Raw genomic sequence first — 23,481 nt, 5'->3', positions numbered from 1 at the left:
TTGGTTGAGTTAAGTGAGTTGTGCTTGACAACCTGTTAGAGCTGTCTTGAGTGTTGAAGGACAAAAATATTCAAGAAAATGTATTATAAAATTGCTCCACTTAAGTCCTTCTTAAATGTCACTTAAAAAAGTATAGTTTTTAAATTCCATTATAGCTATGGGTTTTAGCCCAAATCCATAAATAGGCGGGCTTACTTTATCGCCTCCGAAGTGTAAGTGCTCTCGCAAGTGTGAGTATGTGTAGCGTGAAACATGACTACATAGAATCACATATCTTGTTGATGTTTGTTTCCAAATTAGCGGTGCATAAAACGGATTGCCGATGAATCCTTCTTGCAGGCTCAAGCTTCTGAGCCAATTTCTTTGCGTACAAAGATAAAGGAGTAGAGGGAGATCGACGAAGTACACGATATATGTAACACAAATAAAATCGTCATATTTGGAAGTGGGGAAGACGAGGACTAACTAAGCTACTGTAGTCCTGAAGTGTCAAATCCTGCACGTGGAATGGGGTGGGGGATAAAGGAGGCTTTTACTCGGAAGCCCAAGCGAGGTATCAAATCACCATATTTTATAAAACGTGAAATGCTCGCGTATTTAAAACGTAAATTAAAGTCAGCGGGTTCAAAGATTGCTGGTTTCTGGCGTTGAAAAAGGATATCAGTTGGACCATCTGCCGTGCCATCTGTGGCAAAAGACAAAGGTTCTCAGCAATATGTTACCAGCGTAAAAAACTTCGTGAGGTCGTCTTTTCCCCCATCAAAGGAGTTTCCATTGTAAGCACATTAGCCAGTCATTAATTACGCACTTCCGCGTACCACCATAAACAAGCGGAGAAAGTCAATTATGCTAATGAAAACGAACTTCTAGTACTGAGACTGAAGTTTGGCAATTTATCGAAAGTGTTTTATACTTTTTATTGCGGTTTATTGTCGAGTTACTGGGGTCGCCAGCGAGTTAAAAATGTTAAGACTTAAAGAAGAGACACGGCTGAGGAATATTTTTGCTTTTTTGGGTTATGGTTCAATAGAGAGTCTGTTTTAACATGCCATCAAACAAGAGCACGGGTAGATGGAGATTTATTGCTTGAATTAGATGAATCGCCCAAGAAAAATTAACATATCTAAGATAATATATCTGATAAGATAATATACCTCTTGATTAGAGTCATCACATGTCAATTGCTAAGCCTGATCTTTTTGATAATGATTTATAATTACTTACAGAAACAGTTAAAAAACGTTACATACTTAAAAGTAAAAATAATAGAGTTTTTACAATACAAATATACAGACTCCAATGGTTGTACTAAAATGAAGGAACTAAGAAGTAAAAAAAGTGTATAACAAAAGTTGCTTATAGCTAATACCACACAAATGTTTTTTAAGCGACGTTAAATTTTTCTATCCAAATTATTCTGAAATGTATTATCTCCTGAGATTGGAATATATATACTAGTAACCATAACTTACTTTAGTTTTTATTATGCATTTAAAAACTATATTATGATGATGTACCTTCTATTCAAAAACAGCCACGGATAAAGGCTAGTTGTTTCTAAAATGATTTTCATCCTAGTATGAGTACTTCTCCTTGTCTCAATGGGTGCTGAAACCCCATTCTGTGTTGATATTTATCACACTGATCCCCATATTGGTTAAAGTCCATTCAGACCACAATGAGTCTATAGTGTGAGGAAAACAGATGTAGTCTGGTGAAACAAACAAACGAACTTCCCATTTCACTTGTAGAACATCCATACCAGTTTCGTAAATATGCCGTAAGGAATTGGACGTATAATAATAGTGGTAACAATAGTACAGTGATACATACATACATAGAGGATTGTTTTCATTTTAAATTGAAGTGGGAAGATTACAAATTAACATAAAAATGATGTATAAATTTAACTTCATGAATAAATAAAATTGGAAAAATGTATGACATAATTTGATAAATTAATCCATCACACAGATAAAAAATAATAAAATTAAGAATAAAAAATGTATAAAAATCTAAATTTGACTATTTTAAAGTTAGAAAATATTTGATTACATTTAATTTTATTTAATACAGTATCTTTATCAAGTTGGATTATATATGAAATAAAGCCTAAAATATTGACTCATTTAATGAAGTGCAAAAGGCGAATTGTACGTAACTACATATAAACAATACTTATGCTTCCATTTTATTGTACTGTTCTAGGATACCAAGATGGCGACTGTGATGGTGAGCCTGTTGGTATTGGCCGCTCCAGCCCTCGCAGTAGAGACGGTCCAGACCTGTCAGTGTATGGAGTATTGGACTTGTGTATTAGGGTATGTACTACGGCCGTACTTTTCTCCTTAATTTGTATATCTTAGGCCATGCCTAGTTTAAGTCTCTGATAATGATATAACAGTGATATTTCGTGGTGCTTCGAACTACGTGTCTATCTTAAAGTCCACTTCCCATCTGCCACAATGATGATAGTCTAGAGATGATCACACTCGAGAGTCCGAATATCTTTCGTGGCAGAAGAAATAAACTGCCATAGAGAATAGTTTGTTGAAAGGATTTTCAAATTCCAGAAGCTCTTACATGTCGGTGTGCAAAATTTGAAAAAGACTAGAAACACCCTCAGCTCCCAGAGATGCTAGAGATTGAAAGTTTTAAGAGGTTAAGATTTTGGGACCTTCAGCACACCGGGAGATTACATTGACCGGAAACTATAGAGTGAGGCTTCAATAGGTCCAGTGGAACTATATACATATATTACTTGGTCAGATTTTCCAAACACTGCGATTAAATATATTTTTTTTGATAATTAACTATTATTATAAGATGTTTCTTGACACATACGCTCTACATAGCTGGGTATGTAATAATTAGCATAGGACTCTCTGGACGTTGGTTTGTTCTAGACGTGGCAGAAACTAAATTTAAAAAATTTCCAGAGCCAGCTGATCCAGTGATTATACATTTTAAAATGTATTTATTTGTTCTTCCAAACGGTATTACACCAATAGTACACATAAATAAGTCAAAAAGAGTATACGCGGTTTAATAACACTAATAATATTTACTTGTATGATTAAATAACAAACAGTGTTAAAAATAAATATTCAACCAAACAACGAACAAGTAAGAAATAAGTTAGTTAACAAATAATAAAAAAAAGTAAAAAATTCGAAGACAATAATCGATCGTTAAATATCAAAAACGAGCTACAAAAATTAAATTTATGGTGTGTGATAAGAAATAAATAACAACAAAGTGATAAAACATTTGACAAATGCATAATGCACAAATAACAATGTATAACCAGCAATGCACAAATAACAATATATAACCAGCAAAATACAAGAAAAGATAGATAATCAGAGACATGCGTAAACAATAATCAACACAATCTTAAATAATTAAAAATAAACATGAACTAAATCCTCTACATGCTGCTAGTTAGGTCTTTTAGGTCAGAATGCTAGGTCTTTTTAAGAAATGCCACGGTAATATATCAGAATCTTTATTGCTGATGAGGCAAAATGTTCTTCTTACTCTTACCATGTGGATGTACTGACAGGGGCGGTATGCCGACGACTTATTGCGGACTGACTGAGAGTAGTTGTCTGCTGCTTCCCTAGGCCACCCAGGCTCGGCAGCCACTCTCACTCCAGACTGCGGCCGTAAGGGGGCGGACTCGGGCATCAAGGGAGTGGCAGGCGCAGGGGAATGGCCCTGGCCATGTGAGTACATATATTAAGATAATAGAAACACACAAGAATACAGAATTAACATGTTATAATACATTGCAGAATTATGTTAAAAATCAACCACCAATAGCGGTTTTAAAAGGGTGGAAAACATTTTTTTTCAACCTCCCGATGGTCTAGAATGATGGAATTGGACACACACATATATGTCTTATGCTCTCATGAGACAAATACTTTTCATGAAGATGAACCACGTATAGTGGTTGAAATAGGGTTGGAAATCCCTAGAATAACTTTATTTTCCTTTACCAATTTTAAAATGTCCATAGAAAGATGAAATTAAAAACACACAAGTGCCTCATATAACTTAAAAAAGGAAAAAATACTATAATTTGTATAAAAATCAACCACCCGTAGGAACCTGAAAAAGGGTTTATAATATCCCTAGAAAAACCATATATTTTATTTTTGAAATTCCCGATGGTCTAGAATGATGGAATTTACAGTAAACGTGGGCCTCAGCGTACAATGCAAAGATTTTTCATGAAGATAGTAGACGCTTTTACACCGAATAAGGCTTTCCAGACGTATATTTGTATATTTTCTTGATCGGGGTGACAATGCAAACACTACCACGGCGTGTGAAATAAAAACGGATTCCAACCAGGAATGCCTTCTTCACGTGATTAACCCCAAGTAAGAGACAGTGATGCTTGTGTTAACTTTTGGACCTATGAACAATGAACATTAAAATAATATATAACTTAAACATGTCGAGTTTATATTCAAAAATTCTTATAGGAATATATTATGTCTACAGGTCTGTTCGTTTTAGAGAAATCGTGCGAACTTGAAAACTGTTCCCAGCTTCTGAAGTGATAGGTTTTGTTAACGCGCACCCAGTAAAATACTCTAACTCCTAAAAAACTATATTTTAATTTTTGGTATATCTCGTTATTGAAATGTTATTTACATAATTTTTCATAAAACTCGCTTTCTCACAAATTCATAACCCAGAAAAATTTAGCGATAAAGTCGGTTTGTAGTAAGCAAATGATGCTTTAAAATACGAATGACGTTAAACTCGCTGACACTATCCACACACAATCGTTGGCTAAAACGGCGACAATTCCCTCTTTTTGACAGTACGTTTTGCTAGAAAAATAACTTTTATACTGGATTGTTATGATATTCTTGTAGTGATAAATTCTAATCGAAATAAAACTCTATTGTATCTATTGTCTTTAACTTACAGGCAGCCATCTTGGAAAAAGACAATGCGGTGTACGTCTGTGGCGCCTCTCTCATAGACGAGTCCTGGGTGCTGACAGCAGCCCACTGTGTGGAGAAGTTGTAAGTGGACTCTTTATTTTACCAGACAAAGATAGGACTAACTTACAGGCAGCCATCTTGGAAAAAGACAATGCGGTGTGTACCGTCTGTGGCGCCTCTCTCATAGACGAGTCCTGGGTGCTGACAGCAGCCCACTGGTGTGGAGAAGTTTGTAAGTGGACTCTTTATTTTACCAGACAAAGATAGGACTAACTTACAGGCAGCCATCTTGGAAAAAGACAATGCGGTTGTACGTCTGTGGCGCCTCTCTCATAGACGAGTGCGCTGGGTGCTGACAGCAGCCCACTGTGTGGAGAAGTTGTAAGTGGACTCTTTATTTTACCAGACAAAGATAGGACTAACTTACAGGCAGCCATCTTGGAAAAAGACAATGCGGTGTAACGTCCTGTGGCGCCTCTCTCATAGACGAGTCCTGGGTGCTGACAGCAGCCCACTGTGTGGAGAAGTTGTAAGTGGACTCTTTATTTTACCAGACAAAGATAGGACTAATTTACAGGCAGCCATCTTGGAAAAAGACAATGCGGTGTACGTCTGTGGCGCCTCTCTCATAGACGAGTCCTGGGTGCTGACAGCAGCCCACTGTGTGGAGAAGTTGTAAGTGGACTCTTTATTTTACCAGACAAAGATAGGACTAACTTACAGGCAGCCATCTTGGAAAAGGACAATGCGGTGTACGTCTGTGGCGCCTCTCTCATAGACGAGTCCTGGGTGCTGACAGCAGCCCACTGTGTGGAGAAGTTGTAAGTGGACTCTTTATTTTACCAGACAAAGATAGGACTAACTTACAGGCAGCCATCTTGGAAAAGGACAATGCGGTGCATACTTTACACCTGTTTCATCTTATTACTGATCCTGACCGAACTGTATTTGACTTTTCTAATATTATGAATCCATACCCGTTACTAAATTATTTTGATTGAAATCCAACTTTTTATGGGTTAGTAATGAACATTTGAGACATTTTAGAATCACTATAACATCCAACGAAGTTGTAATTTGATATGTATGTTGCAGAATGTAGATATTCCCAGAAACGGCACTGCAAAGCTAATGTCTATTACAGCTTATATAACAAGCAAGAGGAGATTTAAATTTTAAATTATATTACTGGCTTGAATTTTCTAAATTATTTCAGGTACATTGAGGAAAGCGGCCAAAATAACATGGTATCTTTTCGTACTGCATTAAGTTTTACACATACTGGACTTGATTAGGAGTACAAAATTTAAATAATTTATTCCTATAAAATCGTATGTACGAAAATGTATACAATATTCGTCAATGTATTATAGTTACCTAGTTTAAATTAGTGGCTACTTAAGCTTTGCTCGTTGCAATAATTAAATATGCTTTATGATTAATTGATCAACGGAACAATTCAAAACGGGTTCAAATACTTTTTAATAACAGTTTTAACATAAAGTCTTCAGTATAAATTGCATTATATGATCATAATACACATGTTTGAATTATTCTTAACTAAGAGTGACTAGTCTTGGATTCTATAATTACTCTAATAACTATAACGTTATTGTTCATACGATAAACGTAAGAGGTAAAATCTATAAGTAAAAAAATTATGGTTGCCTGTAAAGTCGGTTTTACGGGCGAAGATTTTACGTGACAACGTCTTTTTCTCGGTAGAATATTTATTGATATGCATATTATTAAATTGCACAATAGGAACAAGGAATTGAATGAAAATAAGAATTGCACAAATTTTAACTATAGAAATATATTTTGTTTACTAAAACATTGTACATAATTTGAAATTAATTAAAATTTGTTATTGTAAATGGTAAAGTTGAATAAAACATTTACTAAAATTGGAATTTGAAATTCTTGCTAAACACAGTTAAATTCTAACTCCGCGCGTGGTGATTGGTCGGTTTAGTTCGTTTGTTTGGTCGCACTGTTATGACAGGTTAGAGGTTATAATTTGTTATTTTAAATGTTTGACTAGCAATACGCGCTGTTTCTTCTCAATCGACTGAATTACGATTGATTGCAGAGTGATTTAAACTAATAATTTACTTAACACTATCAACATTTGTCAATAGTATGACATAACCTATAAACTCAGTTTCTCAACTTTTGTGTCAATCTAACAATTAATCAATCAATCATAGTTTACGATAATGAAATATCAGTGTACAATTATTTACCTTTATTGTTGTAGTTGTTGTAAATGACGAATCTAAGCACTCCACATTTTCACGAATAAACATAGTTATCTGTTTTTATCCCGTGCGGCGGACCCACAGTTATCTGCTTTATCCCGTGCGGATCCCGTGCGGCGGACCCACTGGACGGGCATCGTAACGTTACCGGGCGTTACACTTTTTTCATGAGTGACTCCGAGCCGCAACCTAATTTAAGACGTTGTCACGTCAAAAGTTGATACGAGCAGGAGGGATACGAAACAGACTGTACTTATTTTAAGAATTTAATAGACAAACCGAAAAATTTTGGAGCCATCTATACTTTATTTAAATAAAACTGTAAAAGTTTAAACAAAAACATTGCCAGAAAAGAAACACCAAAGAATTACGTTAAATACCGTACTAAATAATGATAAAATATCAAATTATTTTGCCCATCTGAATCGATAAACTCTTTAAGGATTTCTCTAAAAGTTTGTTGGAAATGTTACAGCATTCGATCCATTCAGCTGCTAAAGGTGCGGTTAGGTGAGCATGACGTCAGCACTACGGACGAGCCTACGGAGCATGAGGAGCGAAATGTGGCCCAGGTACGCTCTCTCTCTTCTTAATCTGTCAAATTCTAGACTAAAAAAAAACAAGGTAGGAGTACGGCTTGGGCAACGGGCTTCGCTGAGGTTTGCATTCAATATTTCACTTATATTGCTCATCTTGTAAGGCTACATGTCACGTGTTGAAATGTCTCATGATTGTACTCAGTTTTGTACACATTTATTTATTTTGCGCGTTTCTCAACACCATTATTGTTATACATAAGAGCAATGTAAAAGTGTTCCCAGAAAATGTGTTTTTAATTTTTCACATAAACTGCTCAATACTCACTCAGGTTGCATCTGAACCCATTTAAACTTCAACTAGTAATTGCATTAACATTCACAGTCGTAGATATAAGTGGTTAAAAAATACCATCCCCTATGGGGAATCTAATTTCTTTAAAAGCGACCGCTTTAAATGAGCATATACTCTGCCACGATAGAAGCTTGTTTAAAAGTGTTCATTGTCAATTATTACCTAAGGCATATTAACTGGAAACACGTGAAGGTAAGAATGTGTGAGCACCACCACTGATTGGAGTCTAATCCTTTGATATAAAATGATTGTTAGAATGTAATAAACATTTAAGAATTAGAATGTAAGTGTTTTTTGTTCATCATCCGCCTTCCAATACATTTTTAACATTAAATTGATTCAAAATTGTTACCAGTGGTAGAGTACGGGAAATACGGGATAATATTTTAGGAAGTTTGTTAGGTAAATAATTGATTAATTCTATTATTATAGGGCTACATTTAAAGTAATGATGCTAAAGCCTCGTTTTTGTTAAATTATTCAATCCCAAGAGGAAAATGATAAACAAAAGCTTCATAGGATTGGTTAAATGGTTATTACACAAAGTTCCGAACACGCTTTTAGTGTGATATGTTAGATAATTTGTATGTACGACTTGTGTGAACATTTTACAAGCCAAATTACACTACACTATTAATTCTTAATGTAAATTTTGTAAATTCCCTCAATGGCTTTGCAATTTTTTGCCAGGTCCAATACATATTTGGGAGTGCCGATGGGTTAAATGGTTCTCAAGAATTTGAAATTGGTTAAACTAATGAGAAAATATAATAAAAAAGAATTGAAAATATGTAATGTATGCTTTATCTAAAATTCTTATCACTGGCCAGAGCCGTTGATGTGATTTAAAGAAATTCCCCAACATTTAGACTATTGGTTTTGTTGAGATACCTTTCCCCACAGCGTATCAGTGTCTTTTTCGTTTAAGGGCCAGCACCTTACAAACATACTATACCGGACTGACAGTGCATTTAATCGTTTTTGGCGTTATTAGTTCGTAGGGCAGTAGTCAAGGTACTACTTCTGGTATAAACTCGTCTTATCTTATCAGTGATAAACGCGCGCCGCTTATCTTTTGCCTCCATTTTCTCATGAGTGAGTTTTACTTAGTTTTTCTTGTTCAATAAAGCGTGGTGAGTTGATCTGGGCTTGGACTTTGCAAGCTCGAGTTAATTTTTTTCTAAAGAGCAAGCAGCGCAAAGCGCTGCGCAGCGGGCAAGCATCGCGTGATCTGAGTTTTGAATAGGCAAGTTAGGGTCTTTTGTGCTTGCCCTTAAACGAAAAAGACCCGCATATCATGTTGGAGAGAGGTGGGAATCTCAATAGCACTTTATTCCCTACACACTCGCAAATAATATAGTTCAATCAATATCCCTAAGAGAACCTTATAATACAGTCACTGTAGTAGCACTCGCATAAATTTGATTCTGAACGTGAGTGGGATGGTCTAGCCTACATTTCACGAAATTAAATCATGGTATCGCTTCCCAGCCGGAGTACGAACTATTATTACTGGAAAACGCATATTGTGCAATATCGTATGTCAGGCATCCGGTATATAGACGTTGAAAGTCTTGATACAATCAGTCTTGAAGCAGAGACAATCGTCCAAAAATAAGTCTTCATTGCTACCCGTACTGGCATGATTCATTTATCTCTTTGCGATATTTGTGTACAGTTTAACCAGACGTCTTTGTAAACGTACTTAAGGATCTAGAAGATAATTTAGAAAATATGAATGGAACATGGTAACTTTAGAAACAATTAAACTATTGCCGCGTGGATGTTATGTTATAGGCAAATGAAGATGTAAATACACGCTAGATATAAAGAGAATATTTTTAAATCGAATTCAACCACTTTTTGAAATAGCGGAAACATGAAAATTACATAAAAAAAAACAGGAGTATTAAAGGAGTTCTCTCTTTGATAGATTGTCTATCCCGAATAAGTCCAGTGCCAACTAATAAAATCGGTTAAAGGAGGATGCCAAAAAATACTAACTACTCTTCTCGAAACAGTTTCACCAGTTTCAAAGCCATGGTGTTTATCTCGCTTACCTTTTCTGTGTTTAATCTCCAAGATTCCGTTACTTTTTTGTAAGTTTACTAAATGATAAAAAAACTAATCCTCTATAGGGCTAATTCAGTCACAAATAGTCTTAATAGTTTCACTAAGTTTAAGACACTGTGTAAAATGCATTAGCGCTATTTGTAATAATCCGCATCAAAAAGCTAAATTCATACCATTTAGCAAATAATTTACTCAATATATGATAGTCTCCGTTGAAAGAAAACTTATAAACTAATTATTCTCTTGACAGCTTCTCTTTCAGGGCACTGATTTCTGTTTCTCTCCAAAGAACAAAATCATAAATAGAGGACAAAAGATGCTACAAAATTCTCACAACAAATATTATTAACATCTTATACAATATTAGAGTGAGCTGTTACATGAAAAAGTAACCACTGGAAAAGATCAGTGTATGTAGTAGATAATAATCCTAATTCGTTAAGTACTGAAAAGACCTTGCGCTTTACTCAGTAAGAACAACGTGAAAACCTGAAACAATGTTTGGCCCTTATTTGTAATAGGAGAATTGTACGGGAGATGTCTTATTTAGGATTAAATTAATATGCATCCAAACGATTTTTATTTTTATTGTAAAGGTTTAGTTGTTTTGGCTGAATATTAGCGAAGTGAAAGTATCACTTGAGAGTTTGAACAGTTTAATTATTATCTGTCTGTCTATCAGCATGATATCTCGAAACTGTACTGGAATATAGACTTGAACTTTGTGTGAAGTTTTAATTTTATGTGGGTAACACTGAGTTCGATGATGGTACCTGTCAATCCATGGGATTTGGCTGAATACGAGCGAACATTTTTACATTGGTATTATGGATAACCATGATGAAAACAAAAAATAGCAAAATAAATGAAGTTATTAAAAAAGCTGAGTATAATCATATGAGGTTTCAACATTTAACACTTCTATTTATAGAGTTGAAATAAAATAAAATAGATTGAAAGTCAATAGTACAAATTGGTGACAGGCTTTGACTTCAGCGCACTCTTGTGTTCTAGTACCTTCCCTAGCTCACAGTTATTAATAATAATATTATTAATAATAAGTCTGTATTGCGGTAAAGACAACACTGACAAAATTGTATTGCAAAACGCAATTTCATAATATTCATTAAAATTCTATAAACTAAAGCTATCTTAAGTTGTCATAGGCACAATTCCACATATTAGTATGTGAATCAATATATTCGTGGTTTGCATGTTTTGGATACAAGGAAAGGAGAAAATAAAATGATAATAATAAAATAATTATAATCACAGCGGCCAACCGTAAACTCATCAACAGAGTAAAATGCCTTTCACAACAAAAAGTGCCTTAATCGAAATTTTAATTGTTTGGCTTCATTAATTCGATTGAGATCTCCAGCGAGCTTATTGATTATCTTGACACCAACTTTAGACGGCAAGTGTTCGAACATATTTCTATTCTGTTTAATTCTGATGTTGTTCCTGCCTCTGGTCTCGTACTGGTGGAAGTCCCAGCCCTGAACCAGTTTATACAGTTTTACTGGCACATGAGGGGTTTAGCTTGGAAATTTAAATTTTTGTGAAGGTTCAAAAAGGAAAAGAAAAATCTTCTGAAATAAATAAAGTTCAAACTAAAATAAAACTTCTTCTAGAAAATAATTACTGGTTTTAAAATTAGAATAAAAACTTCTTGATGACTTTTAATTTCAAACTTGTAATATATTCGTCACTCAAAAATGTACAAAGTTCTTACAGCTTGTCTTTTATTCAATTTTCAAAATTCAAAACTTTCACACCCTAATCTGATCTGGCAATTCTTCACTTGAATTTATCTTCAAAATTCAATTTTATTTTGTTATTAATTTTCTTTACTTTACTTTAACTATTACTTCTTTTCAGTGTTAGAATTTTTTATTAAATATTGCTGAAAGCATCTGTAACAACCACAAAACTCTTTTAGTATTTTTACATAAAATTTTATATACATGTGCTCACTGCACCAACAAGTTTTTATATTGCACAGATCAAAAGGACAAGTTCCTAAATTCCCATTAAATTTAATTTTTACAATATTTCTTTCCTCAAAATTATTCATAATAACTAAGAATGTATATAGACTGGACTCCAGTTAAAAGGTTCACTTACCCGCAGGTTCGATGACGATTAGCAAAATAAATAACTCTAAGCACTTTCAAAGACTACTCGTTACTACTACTTCCGATCAACTGAGACGGGAGGTACGGCACGTATACCTTACCCTACCTCTCAATTTCGTTATCAAACACTGCCATCTGCGATGCGCGCCTCGCTGACAGCAGCCTCTTTTATACTGTCCAGTCCTTATCATTCTTCTGGGCCTACTCCTTCCACCGGTAATCCAGTTACCCCAGAATTACAATTTAATACAAATCGGTACAAGTTCACTTTTGAATTGGCAGTATAAGTTGACATGGTCAACAATCCAAGTTCCTCTAAGGCAGTTTTAAACTACTCTCTGAGCATTAATTCCGAAATTATTCTGACAATTTTCTTTAGTGTTATAAATATCCAATAAAATTTGTATTTAGACCAGCTGCCCCATAGTCTCAAAATTGTGGGCCAGAAGTGGATGTACCTGGCCTATGTATCATGAGGCAATATGCTTTGAGAAAGATTTTCACCTGTAAACTTTTATTTTTGGTTTAAGACTTTGTTTATACATAAAAAATAAAGACTTCTATGACAGCGCATGTACAGCCATGGAATTGAGCTGAGCGTCATTGAAGCCTCGCACTCAGTAGGTTGACGCAATTTCTCTGGTGTTTGCCGGGGGGTAGGGATGGGGAGGACGCAAACATTTCTGTGTTATCGTCTTCCATATATATGTCCGCAGGACATTTAGAGAACGAAATTATCTATACATTTGAGATTTTTCAAGCAACCCCGTCAATATTGTTATGCTACGAGTGGTGTGGCGTTCTTCTTCCTTGTAAAAAACAAAGTGATATTTAAATCACTTCACTGTACATAACATGTATATAACAAACACAAAACATTACATTATTATGTCTGCAATCGGTTATGAGAAATGTATACCTAAATGACTTAGGGTTTTCCCATGTTATTACAGATCGGAGGTATCACCGCTGCATGCTCCTCTTAAACAAAGAGAGAACAGCATTCAGCAGCGAAGATATATTCACAATGCCCAAACTCTAACTCTTGCTTCACTTTGGGGACATCTGATTGCTATTGATATTATTAATTCTAGCTATTATTTTATAAAATGAGATTCCAGGTATTGTTACATCAAATGGTTTGTGTGTTTGTTGTTACCATTGTTTGTTGTATAGTTATAATACTAATATTAACAGATATACGTTTAATAATAATTATATGAACTGAGTGTTTGGCCTGAAAATAAAAACACACATTAGGTCTCTACAATTTTTCTTATTTAATATTATTTGTTGTTTTTGAAATCTTTGCACGAATTTTTGAAAGCTTGTGAAAATAATCTGTATTACCCCTAGTTCAAACTTGTCGTTTGGGAAAGGGAAATATAAATACCATAGAACACAATTTGAGTAACTGACCAACTATATCGTATTCAAGGTGGTGGTTCATCCGAATTTCGACAACAAGACTCTCGTGAACGACCTGGCCCTTGTACGTTTGGAGAAGGCTGCTAGACGCCGCAGTAACATCGATATTGTCTGCGTGCCATCCGATCAACTCCCTCTTTCCAGGAATAAGACTTGCTACGTCACTGGCTGGGGGAAACAAACCGAAGGTAATCTAGGTTCTCAATTCATATCAATCTATAGACCGATGCAATAGTGGCGCGAACTCCACGTAAAGCCATAGATCCCCTAGATGTCACTTTAGTCTCTCCGGAGATTCGTGAAGCTTTAAACACGGAAAATAACACGGAATGAAACTTTTTTTAACTCATAATTTAGTTACGGTGTATAGTAGTCTACGGTCTCCTGGCTTGTGCAAGCGTAGGCTACCTTAAAAGTGATCAATGCTCGCTTATGAATTGATTTCGATGAAAAAAGTACCGTTGGAATTGAAATGAAATTGATCAAATAGTTGGTATCTAAGTTTTTATAACTAACTGGCTGTTTTGTCATTTGACTTCGAAAACTTTAACATACGTCATTTTCTTAATGCTAAAGAAAATAACAATTATTTTTTTTTTCACTCAAAATGGCAGCTAGCGGCTAAACCACACATTTTCGCCCTTATTTATAGGATATTTTTATGCTTGAAATAATGAATAATATCACCTACAGAAGGTTGTGTCACTCTTTTTTTGAACACTTATATTTCAGTGACATTGTATGAGTGTGTATTGTATATAATTTGAAAAAGGATATGATTACGATGTCCCAGTTATTCAGCAATACTTGCAACGAAATGTACTCTCTTGAAAACTTGCGTTTGATTATAAAATGAATTCAAATCTTCTTATTTCCTTTTTGTATCAAAATAATATAATAATTCCTATAAAGGAAAGCTAACATTAGTTGACAACAAATTTCCCATATGAAAACCGTAATTTGACTATAAAAGAGCTACTTACGAAAAATCTCCCGTAGACTTGTAGCGTAATAATCTAATTGAAAACACCAACAATTAAACTGCAAAAGATAATAAAAAAACGCCGAGATGCGCGTATCGGAGCTCGTATACCGACTCCTTCCTCTAACCAGTTAGCTGTAGCCGATGCCTTTGATTAGCCTCCGCATATTCAATCTCAAAGCCAGTGAGAACAATTGTAATCTTCAAAATACCCCTATTGTAATCCCTTTATTGAAGTCGACTACCAGAAAAACCTGTTGCCCTACTGTACCACCCCTTTCCTTTTGCTCTACATCCGTAGACTCTTTCCTGAGAAAATACATTATTTACTTTACCTATATTATGACATCACTAATTAAATTCTAAAATATTTTCGTATATATTTCGTATGTTCTTCCATCAATATTTAGTAAATGAATTTTTAAATTGCCTATGTAGCAAATGCTACACTATCCATACTGTGATTATGTTTGTATTAAACATTTTTATTTACAATTTAAGATTTTCTCTTCTGCAATTTTTTACGGGTGACAAATTATTGTTTTGCGCATTTGTTTGTTTTTACAACCAAAATACGTTACAGATTCGAACCACTCTGTGGTACTGAAGGAGATTCCAGTTCCCCTATGGGAGAATCAAGCCTGCGAGAAAGCGCTGCGGACCAGTTTTGGCGCTCGATTTTCCTTACCCCCTACAGCGGTATGCGCAGGCGCCGAAGGTAGAGATGCTTGTTGACGTAAGTGTTCAACTTTATCAGAGCTCTCATAGATGGCTTTCAGGCTTACAAAAAAATATGATAATTCATTATTCATGCAAACAAATGAATTAAAACAAAACACACACTTAAACATCTGAAATCTACAACAACGTGTGTCTCAAAGTAATTGTAAAATCAGTTAGCCGCCTAAGCATACAGGAAAATTTATGGTGGTAGCTCCTACGTGGTCAATTTTTTAAATCTCTTTTCTCCTTTAGTTTTCAACCGATTTTAATTTTGAAAACTGATATGTAAAATAAATAATAGTAGAATTTTCTTATATTCATAAAATTTGTTTCATTAATATTAAACAATATTGTACATAACTACTATTTGAAATTTGAAAATGAAAATTTGCAGGTAGTCATTTTGTGGACAGTGATTTTTCATGAACTTTGGAATTTTAAACTTAAAGTAGGTTGAATAGTTCGAACTGAATCCTGTTTTCCGTTATATCCGGTATTAATCTCTTGCTAGAGATGCGCCACCATGCCTCCCGGCGGTTCTCGTTTCTCCCGTGATTTACATACCAAAATATTATACAGAAATATTGGGCGATCAACAGTAGAGTTACAATAACTAGTGTTTGTAAATTCTATTTGTAATTTTTTGTCTGGGGAATCAACATGTATGTGTGTGTATGTTCTTGCGATGGAGGTACAGGTCCAGGGATATTTCATGTCGAATGTGATATAATACACAAGTACGAAAATTACAAATAAAGAAACCGTCGTATTGGGATTTAACATAGTAAATAATGATAGGTGATTGAAACGTAATAGTGGCTTGCGAGTTGAAATCCAATGATTGTATCTTGATGAGATCGGAACGTCACAGTGTTTTGAGGTTGTGGGGTGGGGAAGGGAGTTTGGAAGCCATGCACAGAAGAGAAACGACTTATGTTGTTGCGAAATGCGATTCTTATCGAACAGGGAAACCGATCTTAATTATCAATATTCCTTCCGACCTAGTCAGAGGCAATGTAATTTTCACATGTGGCTATCGTCCTCGAAATATCAAATGATAGATACATTATTAATTATAATTTTTATTTGCATATGACTGATGGTACTGAAGTATAACTCATGTTTAATATACTGCAATACCTGAAATTTTTAAAATCCTCACTATACAAAATAATAATATGCACATACATTTGTGTGTAGTTTTATCTCTTATATCAAATCAATAGTATTATATACTTCTAAACGATTTGAACGACAGCCATCTTGAAACGTTACGAGTTATCGAATAATTTGTAAGACTTAAAACTGCTTGATATTGGTTGGCAGTTATGTATATGTATGTCCCGGCGGAGCAAGTACTTTTTGTGATTCAATATTTATTGAAATTATGTATATATTTAGATACAAAAACTATTAATATCAATGTGAAATACAGTGGAAAAAGTAAATTGCAGTATGTTAATTAAAGACATATTATGGGCAGAGGGGAGTGGGTATTTTAATATTATTATTTCTTTTAAGTTTTAAAATTCCAGATAACAATTTTTCGAGAATGCGAATGGGCCGCCGCGCCGTTTTGAAACCTGTTATTGGTTGAGACTAGTTTACGAACTTCAAGCAATGTATAAGTGCTTATTACCACCTATAGTTTGAATCAGTTAAATACGGTATAAGAACCAAAAACAAATATTTTTGGAAATTACTATGAAATTATAAACCACTTTTTCGTTTAGCTTTGCGATGCATAATAATTTAACAATAATCACTCCTTTTCCAAAGATTGAACTCATACCTTCTTTACATTGTGATATTGAAAAAATGTGTTCTAGTAGGTTCAAAACACTAATTGGTTTTGGGATCTATATAGAAAAATACTCGAGTTATAATTTTAGCGGAGGTAAGAATATTCGACATTTTGAAACATTTTATTGTTTAAGACTGGTTAACGAACTTCAAGTTAAATGTAAATACTGTCTATACAAAATTTAGTTTGGATCTATTAAAATTACGGCAGTTATGGTGTTACAAATTTACAGAAAGTATATAGCGATACTCAAAACAGTATATGGCGATGTATACTACCCATTACCACGATGTTTACACGTCTAATCTCTGTTTACACCAGGGTGACGGCGGAGGACCACTGGTCTGCGAGGACAGAGGGCGCTGGTTCCAGATAGGTATAGTCAGTTTCGGCGTTGGGTGCGGCCGCGCTGACGTTCCAGGCGTCTATACAAGAGTCAGCTTCTACCAGAATTGGCTTCACGACGTGGTCATTCAAAACAGGAGGAACAAAGCTTGACATCCGAGTATTTTCAGTTATAATTGTTGAGTAGGCGCTGGACTGCGAGATAAATTCCACGAAGTAAACCTGGGAAACATTTATCTTGCAAGCACTTCAATAAGAAATTTCAGTTCTCTGGTTTTATAGTTATAAACAGACTATTACTTTAAACAGCATAAACATCGCAATGCTGTTTCTTCATAAAATAATACTTTACGCTCTCAGTATTAGGACTTGATTTGTAGGAAGTGAAGGAAGTAAAACAGGGTGAAGTGTGTCTTCATTCATATTCTAATGCATAGGAACATTAGTAAAATTTTTAAGGTAAATGCAGTTTGACTACAGTGTACGTTCAGTATCGTTCATTACATCCAAAGGGCTAGAGGGTGTAGGGCTGTAGGCTCTGCATTAAGTGTGGATCAGGCTTTTGCAATTCGATGACCATGAAATGCAATATAAGTTTCGCATTGAAAGCATCTTACCTAAATATCATCATATATAATATATGAATAGGATGTTGTTCAGAGTTCTGGTGTTCATCACACATATGTTTCTTATTGTTTTACATAAAAATACTCCATTATATAAAACATTTAATACGTCATATTAGATTTTTCCTTATCGTATTGTCCAATAAGTTCAAACAGGACATAATATGTACATTATTTACAAAATGTTTGCTGTTCTTAGAGTCTACTAAACCACTAAGAATCACTTGTGTTTTTTTCTTACTTTGGGTTATAAAAAGCATTGAGATTAGTTCCTCATTGTAATATACTGTTCTAATGTCAGTTATATAAGATAGGTATATTTTTAGTATATAATTTTAAAGTATAATTGTATCACTAAACTATGAACATTTATTCACTTATCTACAAAGTCACAATGAACATTTAAACATTTTTCAACTCGTAGCACAGCTTTTGGATGCCATCATCAAAGAACTCTGCCGCCTGACAGTTAAACCAGTTAGTAATTGTTTTTTCAACATGTAATCATTTTCCAAGCGCTTCCCACCAACTAGTTCCTTGAGTTTTGGAAAAAAGATGAAAGTTTGGTGGTAATAAGTCATAGCTTTATGGTTAATGATACAGTAATTCCCATAGAAACTTGTCCAGCTACGTCTGTGTTCTTACCCTGACGTGAGGCCCAGCATTGTCGTGAAGCAGAACGACGCCGCTAGAGACCAACCTCGCGGGCGGTTTTGAATAGCGCGCACAGTGACATTTATTGTCATTTCTTGTTGCAGAAAGTTTATAAAAAGTATGGCTTTCATGATTTTCCTTGTTGAAGGTTCTTGCTTGAATTTCCTTGGCTTCCTTGGGAGTTTAGGAGAAGCAACTCACTGGATTGAAGTTTAGTCTGTGTAGAATGACTTAGTGATTAGTCTCTGGAGTGTAGTACGTAACATCACAAGTCAATGTGACTTACGAACTTATCATCATCCTTGTGAAAGCGCTCCAAAAATGACAAAGAATGCGCAGTACGCTTAGCTATATGTTTTTCTGTTAACACTTTTGGCACCTATCTGGCACACATTTTTTTGTAACGAAGTGTAACAGTAAAAATATTATAAACTACAGACCTTAAGACTTGTGGAAATTTCTGATGAAGTTAGTCAATAGTGAAGCACTTGTTTTGGCGGATTTCCTCATCAAATTGTTGTGTCAATTCTTCATTCATGACAGTAGGCAGTCCAAGTCGTTATTCATCATGAAAATTTATCCTTCTTCATTAAAAATCCTACACCATTTTCGTACATTTTCATCGTTCATTACACCCTCACCATAAACTTCAACAAGTTGCCGATGAATTGAGTTGCAGTCGAACTTTTTTGCATTTAAAACCTGAACTACTGAGCGCAATTCACAATCGGTGGGATTAATGATTGACATGGCGATAAACAAAAGGTGTATAACCACACAAGAAACACTGGCAGAGACATGACACCTAATGGTGGCATAATGGGGCTAGACAAGGGTGCCCGGTCTTGAACGGACGTCACGTGACATGATGCGCGGGCACAATGCGCAATCGGTTCTAACTTAAACATTACCTATCGTATATAATTGACATTTGAACAGTATGTTGCAACGAGGAACAAACCTCGTTTATATCATGAACAAGAATTGTTATGATACGTCGGCTGTATAACGTCGGATGAATTGAGCAAATAAAACAAATGTATTTTTATCATTAGAAACCGTTGAGTATTATAGACAAAACTTAAAGGACTTGAGCAAAACCAGGCCAGTAAGATTAATTACAATAATGTTAAAGTTACCAAATAATTATGTATTAATGTAAATACTAATAAATATACTTTGAAACCAACAACTAGTATTATATTTTGTCTTTATTTACATTAAGAAATGCATTCTTCCATTTTATGGTCAATGTTTCTCCACAGTCTATTCCAATATATGGTAAAATTTAAAGATAATTCCTTGCTGATATCCTTATTTTGTACCCTAAACCACACATTTAAAATACACACATAAAACTAGGACTTAAATTTCGTCCCACACACATAATATCTCTTAATTATTAAAGTACACATAACGATCGGTTTCATCCTATTAAAAGCGATAAACAGAATTAAATAGTACAACTGACGCATCTCCTTATGAGCACCATCAGCCCCTGACGTCTATATTGAGCTGCAACAAGTAATTATCCTGAAACACCATACTGAAGTGGGGCTTAGAGTGTTAAGGTGGTGCAGTCGATTTTTGGTTGGGCAATATTTTTCTTAAATGCAAAAGCCCCCCCCCTTCTGAAGACAGAAAAAGAACAAAACATTTTGTGGGTCACTTTACGAGAAATTATAGACATTTGAAGTAATCATTTTGGGTCATTGCAGGCCTTATGGAAAAAGGGTTGATAAGGATATCAAATTTTTACGGCAAGTAAGGCATACATATTTTTTATTTGAAAAACAAATAATATTTCACAGTAAAACAGTTAATATTTCTGTTGTATACAAAATGTTAGGGGAAAAAATCAATTTCGTATATTCAGGAATTTAAAATATTTTACTCCCTCAGGGAGATGGATATCTATAATTTGATGTTTTTAAACTGTAAAAAAATATTAATGTGGAATATGTGTTGATATGATTCGACCCTACCTCTCCAGCCCCTCAATTAAATCCTCTCTTCCTTCGCTCTTCAATTGATTTTCTGTTTTTGGCTCTATCATAACCAAACAAACAGTTTTACAACAAGGCTAGTCTCTCTGCTTGTGTTAAGCTGGCTCAAATATTAAACTAGATTCTGAATTAAAATATATGTTTGTAATGTTATACTATTAAGTTTAAAATAATTAAATCATTCAAAATATCTCTAAATGTGAAAATTAAAGGGCATCGAATGAACTTCAACGTTTGACAACAAGGGCACTTGGCACGTCATGGGATACTTACATGTGTTAAAATGTTGCATTATAGTATTTTCTGATAAAATAAAATAAAATTTAAAAAACCCGTATATCAGTCTAGTTGGAATAAATAGTCTGACCGTCTAATTAATACATGAACGTAGAGGTTGGAAAAACCACGTTAAATGATTAATTGATGCCGCATTTGACGCAGGTCGGACAGCATTGTTGCTTTTATCTTCCATATATTACTATGGACTGATATTTTAACATTAGTTCGTTCAAATATACGAATAATTATAATTTATTTAACTTAAATTTTTAATAATTTATTATATTTATTTAATTAATTTATAAGTTATTAATAATTGTAATAACTTTTAAGTAAGCTAAACCTAATTACCAAGTTCCGTTGTTACTTTGTAATTAGTTTTAGCTTCATTTCGTTTTAGTTACTGACAAGTGAGAAGCATGAAGATCAGAGATAAATGTAAATAAGAACATGTCAATGCGGAGGAAAAACCATATATGAAATTATGTTAAGGTAATATAAATTTTTATGTGAAATTAAAATCTATGTGATGTTTTCTGAGAAAACTATTTAAAAAAGTTGGTATTCATAGATTATTTGAAAATTAAAAGTGGAGACCGTTCATCATTATAATACCCTAATTTTCGTATTAAAAAATATTCCAAACATAACCAAAGATACAGCTCATAATGCATATAAAAATACATTTAAGTAGTTAATTTTAAGTAACTTAGTTATTTAAACGAGATCTCTCTTCTTTGAGCACTGTATAACAATTATTTGATATTTCCGTATTATACAATGTTTATGTGTCATGATACTATGCTATCAATTATAAGATGGAATTTCAAAGATAATACATTTATTAAGCGATTTATTAATTAATTTAATACTTTATAAACAAAAATGAATCGCTAAATTTATTGCTAACGGCTAATATCGAGATCGGCTGGACCAATTTTGTCTATTTATTTTTCAAAAATATACATTGGAATCTGTAGAAGATTTATATGAAGAGAAAGATCTGAAAATACTTTGGAATTCGGTGAAAATGGAAATATTTATGATCCATGATCCAAATTCAACTAACACTAAGCAGCTGTTGGCACTTAGAGTTGAAGTTCGCAAAAGAGGCAGAACCATATGTTGTCTACATTTTAAATTTTATAATAAATTGTACTTGATTAGTAGTGACGCAGATAGCAAAGTTAATATTTAACTTTTACTCCAGATTGCGCCAGTGCTGAATTTAAACCATGCAATGCACTGGAAATATTGTTTAAAGGCCTTTATACAACCAACATTAATGAATAAAGTTGTGAATGTTTTTCCTTAAATTATAAAAGATTATTTTTAAATATTGTATGAACTTAACAATGATTTCATCCTTATTATACCGGCAATGACAGGATTGCCCTTAGGCTTCTCAGTCCTCCCAGTCTCCGTGTGTACGTATATATTCTGGATCGTGACTACAAGACAAACCCAACTATGGCATCGGAGATATCTTAGACCGTCCTTATGACAAGGCTAGAAGTAAAGGTATTTTGACCGTAATAGGTATCCTTATATATTTATATTCTCTTTCTTGGGGCAACAAAGCAAACTGAGCTGTAGCGTCTGAAATATTATTATATGATTCAGAAATACTCCTATTCGTGCAAAACATTATGCAAGCACTCTGGTCCTCTGAACCACAAATACTGCAATAATATTTATCTGGTGTATGCCTCCATACGTTTGAAAAATTCCATGTGAATCCATCATATTATATTGTAAGTGCTTTTACTAAATATTATAAAGACTTCGATTTTGAAAATTGCATGCGAAGCCGCGGATAACAGCTGGTATATAATACTTTCAAAATTTGTTTATAGATTTACTTAGTTAATTTAATAATCTTAATATAGTTTTATAAACAATTATAGTTTTCTGTAGCTCATAAGTCTGTATGGAATGGCAAAAATAGATTATTACAAATTTTGAAATGTATTTGAAATATAACCGACTAGAAAATTTAACAGATAGCCAAGACGGTATTTCAATGTTGGAAATTATCCTTGTATGAAGAGGGAAACTTTTTTATCTCACACTGCCCTACCGACAAAAAAATTTTAAAATCACGTGATGGACAAGACAGAAACTTATCGTCAACTTCTTCCTTGCCCGGAGTGACCGACGGTGATGCCTCTGCAATCAATGGACAACCGATCTCCACATCAAGCAAAAGGTTGTACCTCAATCCCCCAGGTTTTCTGGTAGCTTCTCCAGAATCAAAGAATGAGTGAAATTGGAAAGAAACCACAGCGTAACCAACAACTCCTC

The 23,481-nt window shown here is 34.2% G+C and overlaps 1 protein-coding gene across 1 annotated transcript; it reads left to right on the top strand.

Moving 5' to 3' along the window:
- Window positions 1-507: 507 nt before the first annotated feature.
- On the top strand, window positions 508-17,724 carry LOC124355685 (phenoloxidase-activating factor 2-like). Its single transcript, XM_046806846.1, has 9 exons — window positions 508-553; window positions 2,209-2,321; window positions 3,627-3,728; window positions 4,951-5,048; window positions 5,600-5,788; window positions 7,704-7,800; window positions 13,769-13,946; window positions 15,324-15,476; window positions 17,589-17,724. The coding sequence occupies exons 1-8, from the start codon at window positions 508-510 to the stop codon at window positions 15,473-15,475; spliced, it is 975 nt and encodes a 324-aa protein (XP_046662802.1). The 3' UTR covers window position 15,476; window positions 17,589-17,724.
- The last annotated feature ends 5,757 nt before the right edge of the window (window positions 17,725-23,481 follow it).

The sequence above is a fragment of the Homalodisca vitripennis genome, chromosome 2 (genome assembly GCF_021130785.1).
Source record: "Homalodisca vitripennis isolate AUS2020 chromosome 2, UT_GWSS_2.1, whole genome shotgun sequence".
Taxonomy (NCBI): Eukaryota; Metazoa; Arthropoda; class Insecta; order Hemiptera; family Cicadellidae; genus Homalodisca; species Homalodisca vitripennis.
Note: the sequence above shows the minus strand (reverse complement) of the source record. Positions and strands in the feature narration are given on the sequence as shown.